The sequence below is a fragment of the Phyllostomus hastatus genome, unplaced genomic scaffold (genome assembly GCF_019186645.2).
Source record: "Phyllostomus hastatus isolate PE091 unplaced genomic scaffold, TTU_PhHast_1.1 phas_contig_1, whole genome shotgun sequence".
NCBI classification, from domain to species: domain Eukaryota; kingdom Metazoa; phylum Chordata; class Mammalia; order Chiroptera; family Phyllostomidae; genus Phyllostomus; species Phyllostomus hastatus.
This window is the reverse complement of record NW_025333498.1, coordinates 39,027,134-39,051,850: the sequence shown is the minus strand read 5'-3', so window position 1 is coordinate 39,051,850 and position 24,717 is coordinate 39,027,134. Positions and strand designations below refer to the sequence as shown.

The 24,717-nt window shown below is 37.0% G+C and overlaps 1 protein-coding gene across 6 annotated transcripts in view; it reads left to right on the top strand.

Annotated features, from left to right (window-relative positions):
• MBD5 (methyl-CpG binding domain protein 5) overlaps positions 1 to 24,717 on the top strand; it is a 471,857-nt gene that overhangs the window by 396,931 nt on the left and 50,209 nt on the right. For 4 of the 6 annotated variants that reach the window (XM_045831183.1, XM_045831211.1, XM_045831173.1 and 1 more), the window contains 3 exons: positions 695 to 839; positions 20,054 to 20,723; positions 24,154 to 24,256. In XM_045831183.1, the coding sequence (XP_045687139.1) occupies positions 20,611 to 20,723; positions 24,154 to 24,256 (216 nt within the window). In that variant the 5' untranslated portion in view covers positions 695 to 839; positions 20,054 to 20,610. Of the gene's footprint in view, positions 1 to 694; positions 840 to 20,053; positions 20,724 to 24,153; positions 24,257 to 24,717 lie in introns of those variants that run through there. The other 2 variants (XM_045831164.1, XM_045831203.1) reach the window with 2 other exon arrangements.

Sequence of the window (24,717 nt, the reverse complement as noted above, 5' to 3'; positions counted from 1 at the left end):
AGCCTAAGCTTATCTAACTACATTTTTTAAAAAAAGGAAATCCACCAGACCTTGGAAACAGAGCAGAATGAGTTGGACTGTCACAGGATTATTTTACCCAGGACAAGGCAGAGCCTTGTTGCCTTGTCAGTGTCCCCTTGGTGGCTAGGAGAAAATAGAGTAATGGGTAGTAAGGTATCAAGAACACTTTTGAAGGACCTTATAAAAAAATTTTTCTTATTTGTCAAAAGATAATTATTTTAAAAGTCATAAAATAAACAATGGCATTTTCTAATAATTATGATTGATTAATACTCTTAATAATGGTAATATACAATTTGGTTCTGTAATTCTTTGATCCCAACATGAGTTCATAAGTTAATGATAATGTGGTATTGCCAATGATGGTGCTAAGAAAGAAGGAAAGATAAAGGATTGAAGTTAGACCTCTACCTCCTCTAATTCAAGAATCATCACAGTCTCAAGGTCAACTCAATTTTATTAAAGTTCACTTTGTGCTTGTGGTTTTAGCTGGCTTACTAGTGCTCCTATATATACTAACAATGCATGATGGTCCACTAGTTCATCCTCTACCCTTGTAAAGAAACTATGAAGTGCAGGTTAAGTGGTCACTGAAAAAATAAGTCAGTCATACCTCTTCTCAAGGGCTGAAGTGAGTTTCTCAAGCCTTATCTCACGGTCCTTTCTATTCCAGAGATTGGAAACCCAAGTGCCTACAGAGGCCAGTCTGGTGGGAATGAAGCAGGAAGCCGCTGCAGTGAACTGGAAAACCAAGTTCCAGATAATTGTCACAAGTCAGGCATGTTGACCTAGTGATACCGCATTGTCCAGTTTATCAGGTAAAGCAGGAAATGCAAATTTTCATGTGAAATTTTTAATTTAAATGTTGTCAACTAATTTGCTATTATTAATTATTATTCTTAAGCTGTATACAAGCCAAACACTTTTACAGATGGATTTGGCTTAGATTTCTTCCTTTTATAACTTAGTCCTATATTTGGCTTCCTTTTTTTTGTTAAATTGAAGACTTCATTTTCTACAGGTTTGGCTTTTCTTCAGTATGTGCTCTATAATACACTATGCCAGGTTTGGTGATATTGAAACTCCTTTCCTCTCCAACCTGAGTACTTTGCACATAAGTTTTCTTTGGCTGCTACATTTTCTCTGCCACTCTCATTCCAGTGAGCAGTTAATACTAAATGGAGTATCCCTGAGACACTTTTGATATGACACCACTAAACACCTACAGGTATACTACTTACTCACCTAGTTACTGATGGAGAAGCTACATAAACACAGCAAAAGATCATTTGTTTCACGGGGCTTAGAGATTGTATGCTTTGTGCCCCCCTTTCTAGAATCCACACAGAAATGATTTCCTCCTCTTGTTTCTTGAGAGACCATATCAGACAATTTATTAGACTTCAGTTATGTTTTACATTTAATTATGTTTGCTAGAGACCTTGATTGGACCTACATGTTCCTAGGTAGTTACACACATTTAGAGACAGTGTCTTTGGGTGGGTTTCTTAAGTGGCTAAGGAGTCTTCCTGTTTCCACTCCAGGACTAGCCTGAGTTTCAAGGTTATGACTCAAGGTTGAGATTGTTACCTCTATACAGAAGTGATTATGCCAAGAAGGAACTTGACATCCACTGTCAGGTGAATTAAAAAATGCTAAATATTTTATAGTAAGAGTGTATAAATATTAATTGCTTTATAATATGGCACAACCCCAAATGGGCATAATTCATAATTGTTTCATTCTTAGTATAGTTTTGGGAAAAAGCAATATTGATGTACATCTTTTTTTCAACAATGATTTAACCTATATATTGAGGTGTACCTTGAGTAACCAAAAAACCAGTAGTGCATGAATAAGAGGTAAAAATTACACACTTAAACTTGCTTAGTGTACTCTTAAATAGATTATGTAAATGCAGGCAAGTATTTCTTCTAAATATTCCCTATGAGAAATTTTGTTGTACCATAGAAAAGCAAAAGTAACAAACTGCTGATAACTAAAATACAGAAATACATTATAAAGTATTTTCCCTCAGAATTATACTGAGTTTATCAATTAATATATAGTTGTTCTATATTACTACTTTATTTTAAAACAGTTCTCTGTTTTTTTAAAGATATGTATGTAGGAGCTGGTGATTGTTCACTTTTTAACTTTTAAGAAGGTAAAATGAATAGTAAGCATTTTCTACCTATGCATACAGACCCTCACTTTTCACTTCCTTATTTTTTTATATTTTAATGTATTTTAATAGCAAACTAACAAGAATGGCACAGAAGAGAGACAATATTAAAAACATGTGCTTGCATGTAGGATGACAACTCAGTTAGAAAAGTATAGTGAATGGATGGAATCTATTGTATGGTTAAAGTGCTACAAACACCATTTAATTGCCATCCATAAGAAATTTACTCAGTACAAACTGACAGTGACCAGAGGGGAGGGAGGAGGGGGATAAGTAGAGAAAGAAGGGGAAGGGTCAAGTCAAGGAACAGTATAAAAGACCCATGGACAAAGACCATGGAGGGAGAATTGAATGTGGGAGAGGGAGGTAGGTACAGCAAGGGAGAGTAATGGGGGAAAAATGGGTCCAACTGTAATTGAACAACTACAAAAAATAATTTTAAAAAGAAAAGAAATTTACTTGGACATCTGGTCAAGATAGAGGCATAGGTAGACATGCTTTACCTCCTTGCACAACTGTAAGAAGGATCACAACTAACCTCAAAACAAGAACACCCAGAACTGCCAAAAAATCAAACTGTATGGAAGTCCAACAACCAAGGATTTACAGAAGCCTTACTCATCCACATGAATAGAAGGGGTAGAGACCGGGAGCCGAGGCAGAGAGGACACTGTGTGGTGGTGGCAAGGCAGCAGCAGAGAGGCAGCTGGCAAACCAGGTGGTCCCACCACATGTGGTGGATAAAATCAGGAGGGATACCTTGGGAACAAGTGATTGAAGTCTAAGGCCAGACCACACAGACCAGGGTTTCTGTACCAGGAAAATAAAACCTCACAATTTCTGCCTATAAAAACCAGTGGGAGTTGGGACAATGGCATAAACTGCCAGTCTTTTGGGAAAAGCCATTTATAGAGCCCAGACACAAACCCACCTGCTCTGGGAATGTTCCTAGAATGAACACAAACCCACCTGTTCTAGGAACTGCCTCCAGGGCAGCAGCTAGTGGGGTGCCAGTTGCTTACTGGAAGGGGATGAAGTAACTGGAAATGGGGTAAGTAATGAGTAAGCCTCAGCATCATCATCCTCATTCTGACTCCACCCCCACAATACAGAGCCACAAAACAGTGAAGCTGGTTGCCCCACCCCCATGAATACCTATGGCTGCACCCCATACAACCTAACAGGGTGCTAAGACAGGGAGTCAAAGCAGCCCCACCTAATACGCAGAAACAAATACAGGGAGGCTGCCAAATTGAGGAGACAAAGAAATATGGCCCAAGTGAAAAAATAGAACAAAACCCCCCCAAAAAGAACTAAGTGAAACAGAGATAGCCAACCTGTCAAATGAAGAGCTCAAAACACTGGTGATAAGGATGCTCAGAGAACTCACTGAACTAAGACAAAAACGTAAGGAAAGAAATGAAGGTTACACTAAGTAAAATTTTAAAAAATCCACAGGGAACTAACAGTGAAGGGAAGAGGTTCAAATCAATAATTTGGAACATAAGAGACAGTCAACCAGAACACAATGAAGAAACAATTCAAAAAAGTGAGGCAAAAATAAGAAGACTCTGGAACATCTCCAAAAGTCCCAATATCTGAATCATAGGGATGCCAGAAGAAGAGGAAGAGCAAGAAGTTGAAAACTTACTTGAAAAAATATTGAAAGAAAACTCCCTAACTTGGTAAGGGAAATAGATATACAAGTCCAGGAAGCACAGAGAGTCCCAAACAAGTTGGACCCAAAGAGGACCACACCAAAACACATTATAATTAAAATGCCAAAGGTTAAAGATAAAGAGGGAATCTCAAAAGCAACAAAAGAAAAGCTGGGAGTTACCTACAGAGGAGTTTCCATAAGACTATCAGCTGATTTCTCAAAAGAAACTTTGCAGGCAAAAAGAGAGTGGCAAGAAGTATTCAAAGTGATGAAAAGCAAGGACCTACAACCAAAACTACTCTATCCAGCAAAGCTATCATTTAATATTGAAGGGCAGATAAAATGCTTCCCAGATAAGGCAAAGCTAAAGGGGTCCATCAGCACCAAGCCCTTACTCTACTGAAGTTAAAGGGACTTACTCAATAAAAAGATCAAAACTATCAACATTAGAATAACAACAAACTCACAACTATCAACAACTGAATCTAAAAAACAAAAACAAATGAAGCAAACAACTAGAACAGGAACAGAATCATAACTAGAGAGATCATTTAGTGGACTACCAGTGGAGAAAGGGAAAGGAAAGAATGGGGGAAAAGGTACAGGGATTAGAAGCATAAATGTGGGTACAAAATAGACAGGGAGATTTTAAGAAAAGTATAGGAAATGGAGAAGCCAAAGAATTTACATGCATGACCCGTGGACATGAATTAAGGGGGTGGATTACTGGAAGGGAGGGTGGATGCTGGACAGGAGAGAGGCAAAGGGGGAAAAATTGGGACAACTGTAATAGCGTGATTAATAAAATATACTTAAAAAAAGAAATTGTTCTTTAAAAAATCCAAATACTGGCATTGTCCAGAAAAATTTAACAGGTTTATTTATATTATTATAAAGTTGAATTACTGAAACTTCTTCACTGAAACATTTTGACTTGCGTTAACGCTTTATGTTCTCTGCATTTATATTTAAAATATTTATACACAAATGAAAATGGAAAAATTGCCAATACCTGATTTTTGTCCCTATTTTCCACTTGCAATTATATACTTAGTTACCTTTTGACACCATCAGAAAAAAATACCTAATGCTCAGAACTACCTATAAAAGGAAGAAGAGATTTTTGTTTAAGAATGAAATGCTTTCCATTATAGTGGATTCTTAAGCACGTTCCCCATGTATACAGCATGCTAGCTGGATGTCTTTTGGCATATTTGTTACACATTTGGCATGGATAGCATACAGGTTGGTGTCTTCAAAAAGGCCAATTGGACAGGCCTCACTTAGCTCCTACATAGCACCAACAGCTGCACTTTAGAAGTGCAGATCTGTTTTGAAGTCCTGAGCAATTTGTTGAACCAGTCACTGGAAGGGAAGTTTGCAATCATAAGTTTAGTGGAATTGTGATAACACCTAATTTCACAAAGTGCCATAGTACCAGGCGTGTAATGAGATTACTGCACCCCTCCAGTAGAGGGCACATTCTTGTGAGTGGCTTTGGTAGCCAGTTGCTTCTTAGGTGCTTCACCACCAGCAGATTTGCTGCTTTGTAAGAGCCGTGGTATAGGCCCTGGCTGGCGTAGCTCAGTGGATTGAGTGTGGGCTGTGAACCAAAGTGTCACAGGTTCGATTCCCAGTCAGGGTACATGCCTGGGTTGCAGGCCATGGCCCCCAGCAACCACACATTGATGTTTCTCTCTCTTTCTCCCTCCCTTCCCTCTCTAAAAATAAATAAATAAAATCTTTAAAAAAAAATTGGTGAATTAAAAAAAAAAAGAGCCGTGATATAGAGACCTCTGCTTAGCCCCCTCTTCCTTGGGCTGGAGCTTGGATAGGTAGAGGAGGCTCTGCTGTTAAAGAGCAGCACTTCCTAAAGTATTTTTAAAGGTGCAAAAACTTAAACTTGAAGTTAAATGTCTCAGTCATATTTTTTCTTTGCAGTCATGTAAAATGGCAAGAGCAAAGAGAAAGTTCAGTTATGTGTAGAAATGTATGTGAATTACTAGATATTATATGGGGGGATCCAGTTTACATCTGGGAAGTGAATAATGATTAGAGAAACCTGGAAGGCCTCTCTGAGGAATAGACATTTAAACTGAGAAAAAATAGATATTGGTTTAGTGAAGAACAAGAAGGTCAAAGTGGAGATGGTAGGTAGTCTAAGCAGAAAAGTTAAGGGTGACACCCTGAAGAATTTTAGAACTAATCAAAAGGCTAGCCTAATTTTCTCTCTAGTATTTAGATCATTCAGGTTAATGGGTATTCTTTGTGGCTCTCCATATCTTTTTCCTCTGCTTGGATAAAACAGAAACAGCAATAGCACAATACTAGGCACAAGACTTGTAACTGCTTCTAATAAAAAAAACTTCCATAATGATTTTAAGGATCTGGAAAATATTAATTAGCTATTCTATAGATATAACATTTAAATTTTTAGAAATAATATATTTTCCAATTATAGAGCCAATACTTTTTTTGCAATGTACTTGTGTTTATTTATTTATTTATTTATTTTTTACTGTATTCTTTTCCTTTACCATTATCCCGCTTATACCCTGTTCCACCTCCACCCATCCCCACTGCAATCACCACACTGTTGTCCATGCCCATAAGTCCTTTTTCCTTTTTGTTCAACCCTTCCACCTCCTGACCACCCCACACAGAGCTGTCATCCTACTCTCTACCAGTCTGTCTCTATTTCACTTGTTATTTCAGTTTGTTCATCACATTCCACGTATGAGTGAAATGATACTGTTTTCTACTCCTTTTTTATAAGTAAGTAACCCAAATATAGCATTTTGTTATTAATACCAAACTAGTCCATAGATAGTAAGAGGATGAGCTACTATAACCAAGTCATTAAAAAAATACAGTGGCTCAAAAAGAGTTTCTTTCTGTCATCTAATAGTGCAGAGGTATGTGGGCAGTCCAGAATAAGTTGGTAGCTCTGTCCAAGGTCACAGGTTTCTTTTATTTTGTTACTTTATTCCTGGGATGTGTTCCTGCCCATGATGTCAAAGTTGTTCACACTATTGTTTTCAGCTCACAGAAAGGACAAGAGACAAGTAGGAGACAAGCAACTTCCTTTGAAGAATGTGACCAGGAAGTTCAGTGTGTCACTTCTGCTCACATCTCTTTGGTCAAAATCTCATCATATGACCATAGTTAACTGCAATGGAGGCTGCAAATTATTTTTTTTATTGAATATATTGGGGTAACGCTGGTTAACAAAATTTTATAGCTGTCAAGTGCACAATTCTGCAACACATCATCTATACACTGTTTCCTATGTTTACCACCCCAAGTCAGTCTCCGTCCAAAACGATTTATCCCACCTCTTCCATCCTCCACCTCCCACTAGCCCCCTACCTCCAGAAATCATGATGCTGTTGTCCCTGCCCACAACTTCCTTCATTTTCTTTTTCTTTTGTACTCAATCCCTCCACCCCTGCACCCAGTCCCCTGCCCCATGCAGCTGTCAGCCTCTTTTCTCTATCTGTGAGTCTGTCCATATTTTGCTTGTTAGTTCATTTTACTCATTAGATTATGAGTGAAATCATATGGCATTTGTCTTTTGCTGACTGGCTTATCTTACTTAGCATAAGGCTCTCCAGATTCATCCATGCTGTCAGAAAGGATAAACTTTTTTCTTTTTTACAGCCAAGTAGTATTCCATTGTGTAAGTGTACCATAGTTGTTTTAGCCACCCATCTACTGATGGACACTTGAGCTGCTTCCAAATCTTGGTTATTGTAAATAATGCTGCAGTGAACATAGGGGTGCATATATTCTTTTGAATTGGTGTTTCAGGTTTCTTCAGGTAAATTCCCAGAAGTGGAATCACTGGGTCATAAGGCAGTTCCATTTTTTAATTATTTAAGGAAACTCCATACTGCTTTCCACAGAGACTGCAACAGTGTGCATTCCTACCAACAGTACACAGGGGTTCCTCTTTCTCCACATCCTTGCCAAGACATGTTGTTTGTTGATTTATTGATGGTAGACATTCCTTCAGATTTAAGGTGGTATCTCATTGTGGTTTTAATTTGCATTTCACTGATAATTAGTGATGATGAGCATCCTTTCATGTCTATTGGCCATCTGTATGTCTTCTTTGGAGAAATGTCTGTTCAGGTCCTTTGCCTATCTCTTAACTGAATTGTCTGTTTTTTGGTGTTGAGTTTTGTAAGTTCCTTATAAATTTTGGATATGAACCCCTTATGAGATGTACCATTGACAAATATGTTCTCCCACTCAGCGGGTTGTCTTCATTTTGTTGATGGTTTCTTTAGCTATGCAAAAACTTTTTAGTTTGATATAGTCCCATTTGTTTATTTTTTTCTTTTGTTTCCCCTGCCCAAGGAGAGATATCAGAAAAATACTGCTATGAGAAATCTCCAAGATTTTACTGCCTACCTTTTCTTCCAGGAGTTTTATGGTTTTCAGTCTAATATTTAACTCTTTAATCCATTTTTAGTTTATTCTTGTGTATGGTATAAAAAGGTGGTCTAGTTTCATCTTTTGCACACTATCTTTCCAATTTTCCCAAAACCATTTATTGGATAGACTATCTTTATCCTTTGTATGCCTTCCCTGTCAAATATTAATTGGGCATGGATTCATTTCTGAGTTTTCTGTTATGTTCCACTAATCTGTATGTCTCTTTTTATGCAATACCATGCTGTTTTGATTCCTATGGCCTTGTAATATACTTTGATATCATATAGCATGATTCCTCCAACTTTGTTGTTCTTTTTCAAGATTGCTGTTGCTATTCAGGATCTTTTGTAGTTCCATATAAACTTTTGGAATGTTTGTTCTACTTCTATGAAATATTCCATTGGTGTCTTGATAGGAATTTCATTGAATCTTTAGACTGATTTGGGCAGCATGGACATTTTAATGATGTTAATTCTTCCTATCCATGAACTCAGTATGTGCTTCAACTTATTTGCATGTTTTTCAGTTTCTTTCTTCCATGTCTTAGAATCTTCTGTGTACAGGACCTTTACATCCTTGGTTAAATTTATTCCCCGATATTTTATTGCCTTTGAAGCAGTTATGAATGGGATTTTTTCCTTTTTGAAGGTTCATTACTGATGTATAAAAATGCAACTGGTTCTGGCCAATGTGGTTTAGTTGGTTGGAGCATTTCCCATAGACGTCATGGGTTCGATTCCAGGTCAGGGCACACACTATGATTGCGGGTTTGATCCCCAGTCACAGTGCATACAAGAAGGTGACCAACTGATGTTTCTCTCTCATATTGATGTTTCTCTCTCTCACTCCCTCTCTGAAATTAAAAAATGTCCTTGGATAAAAAATTTTTTAAATGAGCTTGTGAGTCTTCTCTTAAGTTTTTTGGAATAGTTTGAGAAGAGTGAATTAGTTCTTCTTTGAACATTTGGTAAAATTCACCTGTGAAGCCATCTGGTCCAGGACTTTCATTTGTTGGGTCTTAATTTTTATTACTGCTTCAATTTCACTAATTGTAATCTGTCCAGATTCTCTGATTCTTCCTGATTTAATCTTGGAATATTACATGTTTCTAGGGATTTATTCATTTCATCCAGATTGTCCAATTTGTTGGCATATAGTTGTTTGTAATACTTTCTTACATTCCATTGTATTTCTCTGGTGTCGGTTGTCACTTCTCTTTCATTTCTGCTTTTATTAATTTGGGTCCTCTCTCTTTTTTTCTTGATGAGTCCTGTTAAAGGTCTGTCAATCTTGTTTATCTTTTCAAAGAACCTACTCTTGTTTGTTTGCTTTTTAATCTTTCATATGGGTTTTTTAAGACTGTATTTTGTTTATTTCTGCTGTGATTTTTATCATCTCTGTCCTTCTACTCACTTTGGGCTTTGTTTGTTGTTCTTTTTTGAGTATCTGCAAGTGTAAAGATAGATTGTTTATTTGTGATTTTTCTTGTTTTTTGAGATAGGTCTGTAATGCTATGAATTTCCATCTTAGGACTGCTTGCCTTGTGTTCGATTTCAGGTTGTGGTGTCCTCATTTTCATTTGTTTCAAGGTATCTTTTGATTTCTACCTTGATTTTATTGTTAACCCATTCATGGTTTAGTAACATGTTTTTTAACTTCCATATCTTTGTGTGTTTTTTAGTTTTCTTCTTATGATTGATTTCTAGTTTTATAGTATTGTAGTCAGAGAAGATGCTTGATATGATTTCAGTCTTCTTAAATGTATTGAGACTTGTTTTGTGGCCATGATAGGTAGTCTATCCTAGAAAGTGTTCCATGTGCGCTTGAAAAGTATGTTCTGCTGCTTTAAAATAAAATGCTCCAAAGGTATCAATTAAATCCATGTGATCTAGTGTGTCATTTATAGCCACCATTTCTTTGTTGACTTTCTGTCTGGAAGATCTACCCACTGATGTCAGTGGATTGTTAAAATCCCATAGTATGATTCTATTACTGTCAGTCTCTTCCTTTATGTCCATCAATATTTGCTTTACATATTTAGGCATTCTTCTGTTGGGTGCATACATGTTTCCTAGGGTTATATCCTCTTGTTGGATTGTTCCCTTTATCATTATGTAGTGTCCTTTTACATTTACACTCTTCTGCACTGAAAGGACAAGGACATCAAGACCTAGAGAGCTTCAGTAATCAGAGCAGGAAAGATACTCTTGGGTTCCTGATACAACTGTATAAAACATAAAACATAAATGTGCTGGGGGGAGTTTGGAAAGAGTAAGGAAACCCTGGCAGAGATTAGGTCTCTTACAAAGGATCTATCTGAGAGGTGTGTTTTAGAAGAGGTAACTGCACAATGAAGATAAGAACCAAGTAGAAATAATAACTAGAGTGAAAATGGGACTTATCCATTGGAAGGTTTTTTTTTAATAAAAGATCTAACTGCAAGATAAGTGTGTTCATAAGTAAAAATACATAGCTTGAATAAATAGGTGAAGGGTGAAACAGATGGGAAGGCTGGATGGGGCTGACTCAGTGCTATGAAGGAGCTGTTTGAATCACTGATATACACAGATGAAAGATAGTTGAAAAGGGGAGCCTGGCTGGGGTAGCTCAGTGGATTGAGCACAGACTGCAAACCAAAGGGTCGCTGGTTTGATTCCCAGTCAGGGCACATTCCTGGGTTGTGGGCCAGGTCCCCAGTGGGGGCCATGTGAGAGGCAACCACACATTGATATCTCTCTCTCTCTCTCTCTCCCTCCCTTCCCCTCTCTAAAAATAAATAAATAAAATCTTTAAAAAAAAAGAAAAGAAAAGGGAAAATAACATTTAGGGTTACTGTAACAAACATCATTTAACTAATAATGATGGAAAGATTGTGAGTATGTCCATTTTTTACCAAATCAAATGATAATTATTTTGTAGCCACTCAGACATTACTCTCCAAAATGCTAATGCTAATGTTAATTGCTTTAATCCAATCATATCCATCATTGTGAGCACATACTGTTTTGGAATTTAAATCTAGGTAGATTTTATGTGCTCCGTGTTCTCCATTGGAGAAGATGAGGTGTTCACTCTTGCAAATGTAGGAATGAAATGGACTTCGTATTTATCTGGAATGTTTCATGAGCTAGTGAAACACAGTATTAAAAAGTATAATGATGATTTAGATTTATATAACATATTAAATACTGGTGTATTACCCAATTACATAGTCTCATCATGATAAATCAATAATAGTTCATTGGGTATTCATTATCTCCTGCTAGGTATCCAAGTAAGTTTACTGAGCACAAGATCAATGTGTGATGTCATCATAAACATTTATTAGAATATACTCATATCATGTGATTCAAAAATTCATTATTTTTATCATTGATTTTGTATGACATTATTCAGAATATTTGTTATGTTTAATGTTATTCAGAAAGATTTGTAAAGGATAACTGCTTAATTATTTACATGATATCATATTCATGAAATTTTTTAAGTTATCTCCATGATGTTTTGGGTATAACATTAAAAATTTACATCAACACTGCATAGCGAATTTATTCTTAGGCTGACAAGAATGTCGGTAAGGCAGATTGAGAAAAAGGTTTATTACATTAACACCATATTTAGTTTTTGTATTGTTGCATTTATTTAGTTTAGCGCTTCCTTTAGTAATTCAATTAAAGTATATGTGTGTGTATAAACCACTTAATAAATAAAACTCTGATGCATTAGGTAAGCATATTAATTTTCTTAGAAATTCTCTCATACTTTTTCTACCTACACTCAGAGATTATGAGATCATTAGGAATAATCTAAAGCAAAAAATCCTTTGTATATTTTGTCTAAATACATATGCATCAGCTTCTATTGGCTTATTTTAAAAATGTTTCTTTCATTTTAGACATGTGTTGTTTTAACTGTATATGCCTACATCATAAAAATCAGAGTATAAAATTATGTTAACTAATTAGAATATGCATAGTCTGAAACTGGGAATATAAAATGGTCCAAGAGAGACAAGACTCCTACCCTGAGGGAGTTTTACATTCCTGTGGGTAGATATAGTCAATAAACAAACAAATGTTTTAAAAAATCAGATACTAAGAGGAGTCAGTGAATTAACAAAGTGTGAGCAAGTACTGAGGGTTCACAGAATAGTCTCTGTAACATGGTGACATCTCATTAGAATTCGTCTTGGTCAGAAAAAGCCAGTGTAAAGAAATCAAGTCACTAAAATTCAATTAACCACAAGCTAATTCTCATAGACTAATATGCATATTGAAAAGAAGCACGAAAATAAAATATTGGTAGAATTATGACATATATTCTCCTTAGAACACACACACACACCATTTTTTGAATTAAATTATTAATACTACTAAAATGGTTTGTGAAATAAATGTAAATTATGTCCTAAGTATAAGATCTATCCTTTATCCAGAATATTGGGCTATTGTCTATTGGGCTTAGCCCAAGCCTAATAAACAAGGTAGGCCATAACGGAATCTTCAGAAGAAGTGGAGGGAAAATGTTGTAGACAGGCAGTTTTTTATGTTAAATTTATAAAAAGTGGAAAAGAGGAAAAACTGTGTTTTATAATATGAACTATAAAAATGGAACTTGACTAAATCTTGAATGATGGGTTTATATAGAAGAAAAGCTACCAGAATCTTGGAGGCACAGAGAATATATGTTACTATTTAACAGAAGAGGGCAGAAGGTGTCAGAAGTTTGAGAAATATGGCCTGAAGTGCTTTCTTAAACCTACCCTCTTCGTACTTTTAAGAAATATATGAAGGGCCCTAAAGTTACCAGTTAATTCTATTTTAACAAATATTGTTAAACTGGCCATAGATTTGTATACATGAATATTTATCTCAGATTTATTTATAATTGTCAGAATTTAGGTGAAAAATCTATGTAATTAAAATATATACAATATCCAAGAAATTTCTGTCCAGCAGTTAAAACCTGTATTTTGGGAAAATATTTAATGCCATAATAAAATGCTCAGGACAAAAATAAAGTACAAAGTGCTAATGATTCAGTGTTTCAAGGAAAAAGACACATTTATACTTAGAAAAAAATGGAATCAATATAACTACTTTGGAGAGCCACTTGGCACTGTAAAGTTGAAAATGTGCAGACCCTAACCAAAAATTAATATGATTGATATACCAATAGATAGTTATATACTCACATGATAAAATGCTATTCAGATGTTAAATATTAATGAATTGGATCAATATATCTGCAACAGAGATAGATTGATATATCTCAACACAGCTCTCAAAATAATGTTGAATTTTATAAAGCAAGTTGCAGAATACTATATATGTATAATAACATTTATGTAAAAATTTAAAACACACATAACAATACCACATATTGCTTACATGTACCATGTGGAACAAACTTATGAAAGCAGAGCCTGGAAGCATGCAGACCGGAATCCGGATGGTGGCTGCCCTCAGGGTGGGAGAGAGGAGGGTGAGACTAATGTGGAAAGTGTGCTTCGAAGTTTTTCTAAAGACAGTGGCTAGAAGAAGGTACATGTGTGTTTGCAGTGGTTATTATTCAGAAGTAATATTACAGTTCAGTTTTTATTTTCATTTTTAAACTTCTCTGCATTTTCCAGATTCACAAAATAAATGTTGAGAAAATTAGTGCCACGTAGATAAATAAACAATAACTATATAGTTATGGGACCTGTGCCCCATACTGGGTTTATAAGGCCCTTACAATGGAGCTGCCTCTAGAAGGCTGAAGAGTCAGCAAAAAAGGATGATCCTCCCACAGACAAAAGGAAGTAGAGAGCTGGCTGGCTGCAAAGTGTGGAGTTGTAAAACTGGCCCTGTCTTGGGAAGGGAGGATGGGCATTATTTTAAGCCATGGGTCTCAAACTTTTCAGCATGCATCAAAATCACTTAGAGGGCTTGTTGAAAAACAGATTGCTCCCCCTCCATTCCGGCCGCCCTCCCCGCCTCCCCGCCCACCCCCCCCACCCCCCCACCCCCGCTCCAGAGTTTTTAATTCAGTAACTGTGGTCAGGCCTCTGAATTTTGCATTTCTGACAAGTTTCTAGCTGTTATTGACAATAATGATGCTTGTCTCAGGACCATGCTTTGAGAACTTCTGGTATACTCAAAACCCAGCCATCAGGTATTTGTATTTTTGATTGCTGAAACATGAGGGACACATTTGGCAGTAATCACTCGGATGTTACTATCTGGCAGATCCACAAATTACTTAATGGAGCCAGCCAGCAAGTCTCGGGGAAGCTGGAGTCACATGCTAGAGAGCAGACAGACAAAAAGGAGTCATCAGATGGTCAGAAAATTCAGAAGTGGAGAAAAGGAGAGAGTGGGTCCAATGTAATGATCAAAAACCAGTGAAGAGATTTCTTTAGGAAAAGGCAGGTAATAAAATGAGCATTAAAAGGCACTGTTAAAAAATATAAACAGGTTCAGTCATCAGGGTCTGTTGCTATTTGACAAAACTGGGAGCCCAGGATGACCCTTCCTTGCTCTCCCCCTTTCTCATCCTCCCTCACCCCACTTCCCTTTCTATTCTCCCACACTAAGCAACCTTTAGTGACAAGCACTACCCTGGGCTTTGGGTGAGGTGGTGTCTTACCATCTTCGTACTACTGCACATGGCGTAGTATCAAGTACACAGTAGCTGCTCACTAACTGTTGAATAAAATATGAATAAACACATATGTGATCAGAAGAGGGCATGGTTAAAGGTGCTGTGAATGGAAGACAGAAATAGGATGCTACACCTGCAAATGAGAAGCACAGACACAGTGGAGTTGGCCCAACAATACAAATTGCTGGCTTGAGACACTATTTGGGAGTGTTACTACTTGGCACTTTTCTTTATATGCTACATTTTCCCAGTAAATTTTTGCTACTTTTCCCATTGCCTTGCCAGTGTTTTCTACACTGATACGCATGGTTCCCCAATTTCAGCTAAATGAGTACATGCTTCCTTATGACATCTTTAAATCTGTCTCAGACCTGAAATTGCATATAAGGCATATGCCTAAATATGTGATGCCATTTACTATAAGGCATTCTCCTGCTTTCCCAATGCAGAGATCCAAAAAGGTCTGGCTTTACCTTTAATATGTAGAGTTTTAGGAACATAGATTAAGCAGTTATGTGTCTGTTTACACTGTTTAATTTGCTGACTGCTATGCATGCATTTTTAAACATATCATCTAAAATATTAACTTTTTATTTAAATTTTTTGAAACAATTTTAGTACTTCCATATGAATCTTAAATCTTTTAACACACCTTGCTTTCAGTAAGTTATTTGAGATATAACACCTTTTTGAATCTGGGAATAATGCTATCACTGGAAATTTTTATCACAAACCACAAGTTTCTCTCATATAACACTAGAACATTTTTTTTTCATTTATTTTTTTGTGTGTAGTTTCATGAGTCCCACAATGTAATCATATACTATATATTAAACTGATTATAAAAAGTCATGTTTACAATCTGGTCAGTGTGGCTTGTTGGTTGGGCATCATCCCACAAACCAAAATGTCAGCAGTTCGATTCCTGGTCAGGGCATATGCCTGGGTTGCAGGTTTGGTCCCCAGTCAGGGCACATACAGAAGGTAGCCAATTGGTGTCTCTCTCAACATCCATGTTTTCCTCCCTTCTCCTCTCTCTGAAATTTTTTTCTTTAAAAATGAAGAAAACAAGTCTTATTTACCATAACAGATAATGTTAGTAATTGTGACATAACATTCTCTGCAAGGATTACATACTAAACCTTTTTAAAAATATATTTCCCATCTCTTTTATTTAAAAGATCCTTTAAGATCTTTTACAAGCATTCTACACTAGCAGCAATTCCTGCTGGTTCAAGCCAGTGTGTCCCCCCCAGGACAATACCTTATGATTTAGGAAAGGAAATGAGAGGGTATCCCGTAGTGGAAAGGAGCTTGTGAATCTTAACTATAAAGCAACTTCCACTCTAGTACTCAAGAATAGTGGAGAAAAACCTTTTATATTTGGAAATCTGTAAGTTTATTTCCTTTTAATTTTTTGCTTTAAAATAACAGTGCCTTTTTTTCTTTAGGCCAATATGATGATTAGAAAAGAAAAGTAAATCATAGAGGTATGTGGAATCAAGAAGGGACCAAATGTGATTGGATTAACACCTAACTTTCCAGCTGTCAGGGCATAAGAAGTTTTGAAAGATACGTTTTTATTGTGAGTCAGAAGGAGGGTTGTGTGAATGTGTGTAATGCCATAATTATGGGCCGGTCTCTAGTAATTAGAAAGTTGCAAGGGGGGAATTCCAGTCAAGATGACAGCACAGGTAAATGCAGTATTCAAATACTCCCACAACTGCATCAAAATTACAACTAAACTACAAAACAACCATCATTCAGGACCTCCTGAAACTAGCTGATGGAAGTCCTACAACCAGGGATTTAAAGAAGCCACATCGAGACTGGTAGTTGGGGTGGAGATGCAGAACAGGCTGATTCGACACACACATGTGGCAGATAAAAACAGGAAGGATATCTTGACTGTGAAGGTGCCCCCTGAGGATTGAGGGGTCCCAGCCCCATACCAGGCCCCAAAGCTCAGGGTTCCAGTGACAGGAGGAGAAGTCCCCACAGCTTCTGGCTGTAAAACCCAGTAGGAATTGAGGCTGAGGGAGATGAAGGGCTTCAAGAATCCCAGACACTCCTCTTAAAGGGTCTACATAAGGAAATACTTGGATGTACTACCTCTGAGCTTCAGCACTGTGACAGCTGCTCAAAAGGCACCAGGGATATATGGGAAGGAACTGAATTGTCTGGCATCAGAGCAAAAGCTAGGGGGCAGCTTTCTCCCAAACAGAAGTGCTGGCATAGGCCATTATTTTTCCGTGAGCCCTTCCACCCACCAAACCAGCAGGCAGGTGCCATATCTAAGTCTCCACCAACCTGGCTATCACTGTTCCCCCAATCCTACTAATTAGATTCCCTGAGACCATACCCCACCCAATTTATAAGCCCACCCATGCCATTCCCAGTGGTTTTTCCATACAAATGACCTCTCTTGCTGCATGCTTCAGACTTTCCTGAAATTTCTCAGACAAGCAGCACCTGGTCTCTGTGTACCCTGCACCTCCGGCTCAGTGGCCCCAGGCCCAGCACTAGCAGGAGCTGGCCTTAGTTCTCAACTTGGCCTCTCCAGGGTACCTCCACTCAAGTAGCAGCTATCTGCAAATAATTCTATAGCCCGTTCCAGGTGGCTCCAGGCAGGGTACAGGTGGTGGCTGACCTTACACCTGTAGGAGGCCCCAGAGCCACTGTGCCCAGTGGACAGCTTCAGATCATACTAGATTACAACCTTGCCACCTCCACAAGTGACACACTCAAGGGGCAGACTGGGTAAGCGGCAAAGCCCCACTAGAGCAAGTCTTGCTCCATAGGGTTGGTTCCTGTATAGCAGCTCCTCCACTGTAGTCACAGCTGGTCCTCGAGGCCTAGGGGATCAATCCCTCCCAGTGATAACCAACAGCAATCAAGGCTGAACTGCAACAGACAGTTCACACAACCCACACAGGGGCACACCTAAAGCACTGAGCCTGGGTAACTGGGGGGTGGATGGGGGCTCTATCATTGGGCCCTACAGGACACCTACTACACAAGGCCACTCGACCAGTCTGAGAGATGTAGCAGCTCTACCTAATACATAGAAACAAACATAAGAAAGCAGGCAAAAATCAGAGACAAAAATACAGGTCCCGAATGAAAGGACAAAAGAAATCTGCAGAAAAAGAACTAAATTAAATGGAGGTAAGCAAATCACCAGATACAGAGTTTGAAACAATGATTATAAGGATGCTCAAGGAACTTTGTGAGAACTTCAACAGCATGAAAAAGGACATAGCAACTCTAAAAAAAAATCTAGTCAGAAATGAAGGATACACTAACTGAAATGAAGAATAATTTATAAGGAATCAACAACAAAGTAGATGAAGCCAAGAATCACATCAACAATTTAGAATTTGAGGGAGCTAAAAACACTCAGTCAGTATACAAAAAAAAAAATAAATAAGGCTGGAGGAAGGAGCCTCTGGGACAATGTCAAGCGTTCCAACATTTACGTCACATAGGTGTTGCAAGGAGAAAGAAATTGAAAACCTATTTGAAAAAGTAATAACAGAAAACGTTCCTAACTTAATGAAGGAAAAACACACACGAGTCTACAAAGTGCAGAGAATTCCAAACAAGGTGAACCCCAACAGGCCTACACCAAGACACATAACAATTAAAATGCAAACATTTAAAGACAAGGACAGAATCTTAAAAGCAGCAAGAGAAAAGCAGTTAGTTACTTGCAAGGGAATTCCCTTAAGACTGTCAGCTGATTTCTCAACAGAAACTTTGCCAGCCAGAAGAGAGTGGCAAGAAATATTCAAATGCAGTATACAAATTATGTATTGTAGAACTGTACAACTGAAACCTATATAATTTTATTAACCCATGTTACCCAATATGTTCAATAAAAAGGAAAAAATATTCAAAGTGATGAGAAGCAAGGACTTACAACCAGGGTTTACTCTACCTAGCAAAACCATCATTTAAAATCAAAGGACAGATAAAGAGCTTTCCAGACAAGGAAAGGCTAAAGGAGTTCATCACCACCAAACCAGTATTACATGAAATGTTACAAGGTGTTCTTTAAGAAGAAGGGGGGAAAAGATAAAAAATATGTACAATGAGGAGAAAAGGGAACCCTAGTGCACTGTTGGTGGTATTGCACAACCACTTGTACAACCACTGTGGAAAACAGTATGGAATTTCCTCAGAAAGCTAAAAATGGAAATGCCTTTTGACCCAGCAATTCCACTGCTAAGATTATATTCTAAGAACCCTGAAATGTCAATCCAAAAGAACTTATGTACCCCAATGTTCATAGCAGCACAATTGATAATAGCCAAGTGCTGGAAGCATCCTAGGTGCCCATCAGTAAATGAACGGATCAAAAAACTATGGTACATCTACACAATGGAATTCTACACAGCAGAAAAAAAGAAAGAGCTCCTACCCTTTGCAACAGCATGGATGGAGCTGGAGAGCATTATGCTAAGTGAAATAAGCCAGGCAATGAAAGACAAATACCATATGATCTCACCATTAACAGGAACCTAATCAACAAAATGAGCAAGCAAGCAAAGTATAGCCAAGGACATTGAAATTGAGAACAGGCTGACAGTGATCAGAAGGGAGAGGGGAGGGGACAAAGGGGAGAAAGGGTGAAGGATTTACAGGAACAATTATAAAGGACATGTGGACAACAACAAGGGGGGGCGTGGAAATAGGAGAAGGAATCAGGGAGGGCTGGGTGGTGGGGAGGGCTGAGGGGGAAAGGCAGAAAACTGTACTTGAAAAACAATTTTAAAATATGGGCAATAAAATGACAACACATATCTATCAATAATTAAATCTAAAAATCAAAATAAACAAGCAGAACAGAAACAGACTTACAGATACAAAGAACATTTGGATGGTTGCCAGATGGGAGTGGGGGTTGAGGAAATGGGTGAAAACGGTGAGGGGATTAAGAAGTACAAAAGGATAGTTACAGAATAGTCACAGGTAGTAAACTACAGCATAGGGAATATAATCAATAATATTGTAATAACTGTGTGTGGTATCAAAGTGTGCAGGTTCTCAGTTTTTCAACATTAAATATACATTTTATATATTTATATATGTTTCAGGCTACATTATTGGGATTTTGAAGACATGAAAACATCAGATGAACCAACCTGCAACATCTTGGATTCAGATTGGAAGATGAAGAGAAAGTTTAAAGAATGTGGCCTCTAAAGGCGGGTAGTACCTGGAAATATTAACCGACTCACATTGTAAAAATGAGACCGATTTCTAAACAGTAGAGATTATTTTAGTCCAACATCAAGGTTCAAGACAACATGTTGAACTAAAAACTACACTCCTCCCCTCCCCCACTTCAGACAGGTACCAGCATTGGTAAATATGATTTTCCTTAGTCAGAAGCACTCCTTGTTACCCATGTAGATCATTCTTAGGAATTAAATATTGGTTATTTAATGTAGATTATAATGGGAAACTGATTTTTTCCACAATGGCAGATTTCAAGGACTTGGTTCCAAACTGAGCCGAAGCATCCCAGTGCATTTTGTAGTCTGGGAACAACTATGCTGCATTGGCCATTTTTGAAGGCCATCATGCCCTGTAATATAAGGATATCATCTTATTGCTGATATCTTTGGAGAGTACCAAGCAGATACAGAAAATGAATGGAGGCAAGGAGTGTGATGGAGGGGACAAGGATGGAGGTCTTCCGGCTATACAAGTTCCTGTGGGCTGGCAGCGCCGTGTGGATCAAAACGGAGTTCTTTATGTCAGGTGAGCCCTTATCATTACCTGTGTTACCTCCAAGTTTGCAGTCCCAAAATTAAGGAGGTAGAGTCTGTTCCTTTGAGGGAGCAAAATATTGTGACTGACAGCACCTCAAATAAATTTGAATAAATGAACTTTGTGCTAAAAATATTCAGGTGATTTTAATCTGTACTATTTTGCAATGTAAATTGCCCTAGGTTACAAGAGAGAATTTTTATGTGTTACTTGTGTTTATATAATGTGTCACTCTGCTTATCACTGTAACAAGGATAAAGAAAAATATAAAGATTTCTAAAAGAAACATAGGTGTCATTACCAACCACGTCTGCAAGAGAATGTAAATACTGGAAACAGAACTGATGTCTCTTGACAGTGTGATTTTGTCCTTCACAGTGCTTCAGCTGGATTTTCGGATGTAAGGTTAATGTTTTTATTTATAGGCAGTTTTAATTATTACACTCCTTAATGCCTAATATTATATAAAAATTTCCCAGTTTTTTTCTGCACAGTTTTTGAGCTAACCCTTTCAATTTTATAGTAAAAAAAAATCATGATGTAGATGGCTCTTCATCTCTCATACAAAAATCATACAAATAAAATGCAAATGCCTGGTCTTTTAAATTTTGAAGGCAGGTATCACTGATAGAACAAGTTGAATGGAATAACTAAATTGTTGGCAAGAAGTTTCATTCTTATTATCAAATAACTGATATCCAAGTTCCTTACATAGTAGCTTATCAGTAGTATATGAAACATTACAATACCATAAATCTTTCTTTGTGATATAATACAAATTATTAGAAATAGACTTAGAACTTTTTTTAAGATACCACACTGCATCATTATATTAATGCTGTTACTTTTAATGCAGTTATGTGTATCTCTGCTTCAATGGAATTCTCCATTTGTGCAGATATATTTATATGAAAGAGGGATTTGCCACTGTATAAATGATTTCATGTCATAACTCAAAATCCAGTTTAGACTCTGTCTTGGGTTGGTTTTGTGTTAGGTGTTTCTTAACAATTGAAATTCTTTTACACATTAGTTTTGTTTGTTTGCTTCTGGGAATGTTAAAGATGTGCTCTATGTTAATTGGAGTGAAGGAATAAGGAAGCAGGCGATGCAGAGCGTGTCCCAGGGTGGGTAAGGTGGACACATGGGGTGACTTTCTAAAAGTGTTCATATTGCCCATGCTTTTACCACACTGCCAGAAACACTTGGTTATTAATATAATGTAGCTAGATATGAGTGTCATTGCTTATATTTATGATTGTTCTAGTCTATAAGGAGCAAGTATGTGTTCATCTTAGAGCAAATGACTCTGAGATCTTGATAATCTATTTTTTGTACTTCATCTTCATTCCAGTGAAAGACAGATCAGCTTTCTGGATTGCTGGAAACTAAGTTAAACCCTGGAGGGGTTAGGGGAGGGGAGGGGTTGGTGGAGGTAAATGCAGACAACTATACTTAAACAACAATAAAATAATTAAAAAAAATAAAATAAAATTTACGTTTAAAAAAAAACTAAGTTAAACCACAATAAGTCTAGGAATCAGTCAGTTATCTTTTTCATGATTTTCCACACATAAGTAGACTTTGCTGTGTATTAGTGTGAGGTAGCTTAAGTTCTCCAAATCCAAGTCTACACTAAGAACTCTTTTCACAACTAACTCTGCCAGATAAGGTAAAACACTTTCAAATAAATTAAGCCAGTATGGTTCAATCTGTTTGTATGCAACTGGTGACATTACTACCTGAACACATATAGGAGGCTGGTCCCCTTCGGTAGCCCCCTTCTCAGTGTGCAGTTTGCTGGTAATTTTTAGGTTTGTCTTCAGCTGCTGTGCCTCAGGGAGGCATTGAGACTGCACAGTAGATTTCCCATCTGCTTCCAACCTCCTAAGCTTTATCTATGCCTTAAGACTTACAACTATTTTTATGTTAATTATTACTCCCAAAAGTTAATTAAGGAGGTACAACTAAAGAAAAGAACTGAACTGACTGATTGAGAGGAATTGTTTTTAAAGTGTCTAGAGTGCTCTGGTAGAATTTAGGAGCTTTTGTCTTCCATTTTAATTTTCCAGTTAAATTCCTCTAGGATTCAGTCAGTACATTTTCTTTAACTGTAAAATGTTAGGCAATTTCATGTCACAAAACTCATGAACTTTTCAAGTAAGTCTTTGGTGATTTTATTTTATTTAAATTAGCAGGACTCCAAAACATCTCGTCCTTACCACTGGAGTGGAACTGAAGTCTATAATATGGGAATCATTACTTTTTACAGACTATTTGAAAAAAATTGTTAGCCTAAGTAAATGAATGAGTGAATTGACAAAGTTGAGGATTTTAATTGAGGTGTTCTACATGCGTAAGTCACTTACATGATTGTCCATAAATAAAATATCAATTGTATTTTAAAGCTGGTTCATTTATAGATACAAACTACCTGTAGTAGAATAGTCTACCCCTGGTAGTGTAATACTTTGTATTATTTCTGGTCAAGTCCAAATTTGATCAGAAGTCTTAAATGAAGGTTTTGGAAAGTAGTGAGAAAAAAAGGGTATTCTTGAATGAAAAGTATATAATAATTTTCAAGGCTGTAAAATCAATATTTTAATAACAAACATCTTAAAATGCAAATGATCTATTTTAAACTAACCCCCATTGTGGCTAAAAATTGAATAAAAGCAAAGAGTGATAACCTGAGAACACAACCCATTTACCAGCCAGAAGACCTGGCAGGCACCTTCCTGCCACTGAAACCCTGTTTCCTCAAGAGTCCCCTCAGCCTTTGTCAGATCTGCCTGGCTTCTCTCTCCTTGTCTGAATGGTTGGGCTCTTCATTGTAATTGGAGTTGAGCTGCACAAATCTATCTTCAAAGAAACACATGGATGAGGGAAAAGAAAAAAGAAACCTATTTTTACATAGGGGCAACTTGGTCCTAGTCTCCAAGATTAAAGGAGAGAACTTGCTAGCTCCAACTTTTGTACACTTAGTGACTTTCTGGTTTGACCTCCAGTGTGTTCCTAAATTTCCGTTTTTTCTCCAACAGCTCTAAATGTACATCTTCTGGTTTAAAATGATAATGATTACTTTCATGTAGTTTTCTTGTTTCTTTCTTGCTTGCTTCTATCGTCTTTTCTTAAGAATAGCATTTTCCCCAATCTAGTCCATTTTTGGTTTTCAGAATACTTCTGTTTAATTTTCTATGAAGATCTGTGTTTTTCTGAGAAATATTTTGGTTCAAAAGAAAGAGTGATAGTGCTGAAAGGCTATAATTTAGTAGCTAACATAATATTGACAAAGAAAATGCTTTTCCTTAGTAGGAAAATATAATCCAATGAAGGAAGTAAGACTATAAATTATGCCTTTTTTCACATAATATGTGCAGTCAGAATTATTTCCTGATGTTTTGTAAAATTATTTTTACAGTCCCAGTGGGTCTTTGTTATCTTGCTTGGAGCAGGTTAAAACATACCTGCTTACTGACGGAACATGCAAGTGTGGCTTGGAATGTCCTCTTATTCTTCCCAAGGTAACCATTTCACAACAGATCTCTCAGCATTTTTTTATTTTTTAGGTGTTTTGTGTATTTGCATTTCTCATTTGACATTTCATTTTTACATTACTTCTCCAATCACATATGCCTTTTAAAGTCTAACTGGATATCTTTTGCATGCATTTTGGAATACTTAGTGATTGTGGAAAATGGTTCAAATCCTGGAGTCATTTTTAAATATTTTATATTAAATATTTTGTTAAAACCTCTTTTGCCCATTTTATTAGAGCTATACCTATGTTCACCATTTAATAGTGCAGTATTTTCTTTCCCAACTGTAACTGTTCAGTCTGCAATGATAAATCTGCCACCAATGTTTCTAAAATCACAAAGCTAACATGTGAAACTGTTTTACTTCTTTGCAAGGTAGAAAGTAAAAATTGTGATAAATGATAAAATATTACTAGTATAGAAATAGACCATTGTTCTCTGAGTAC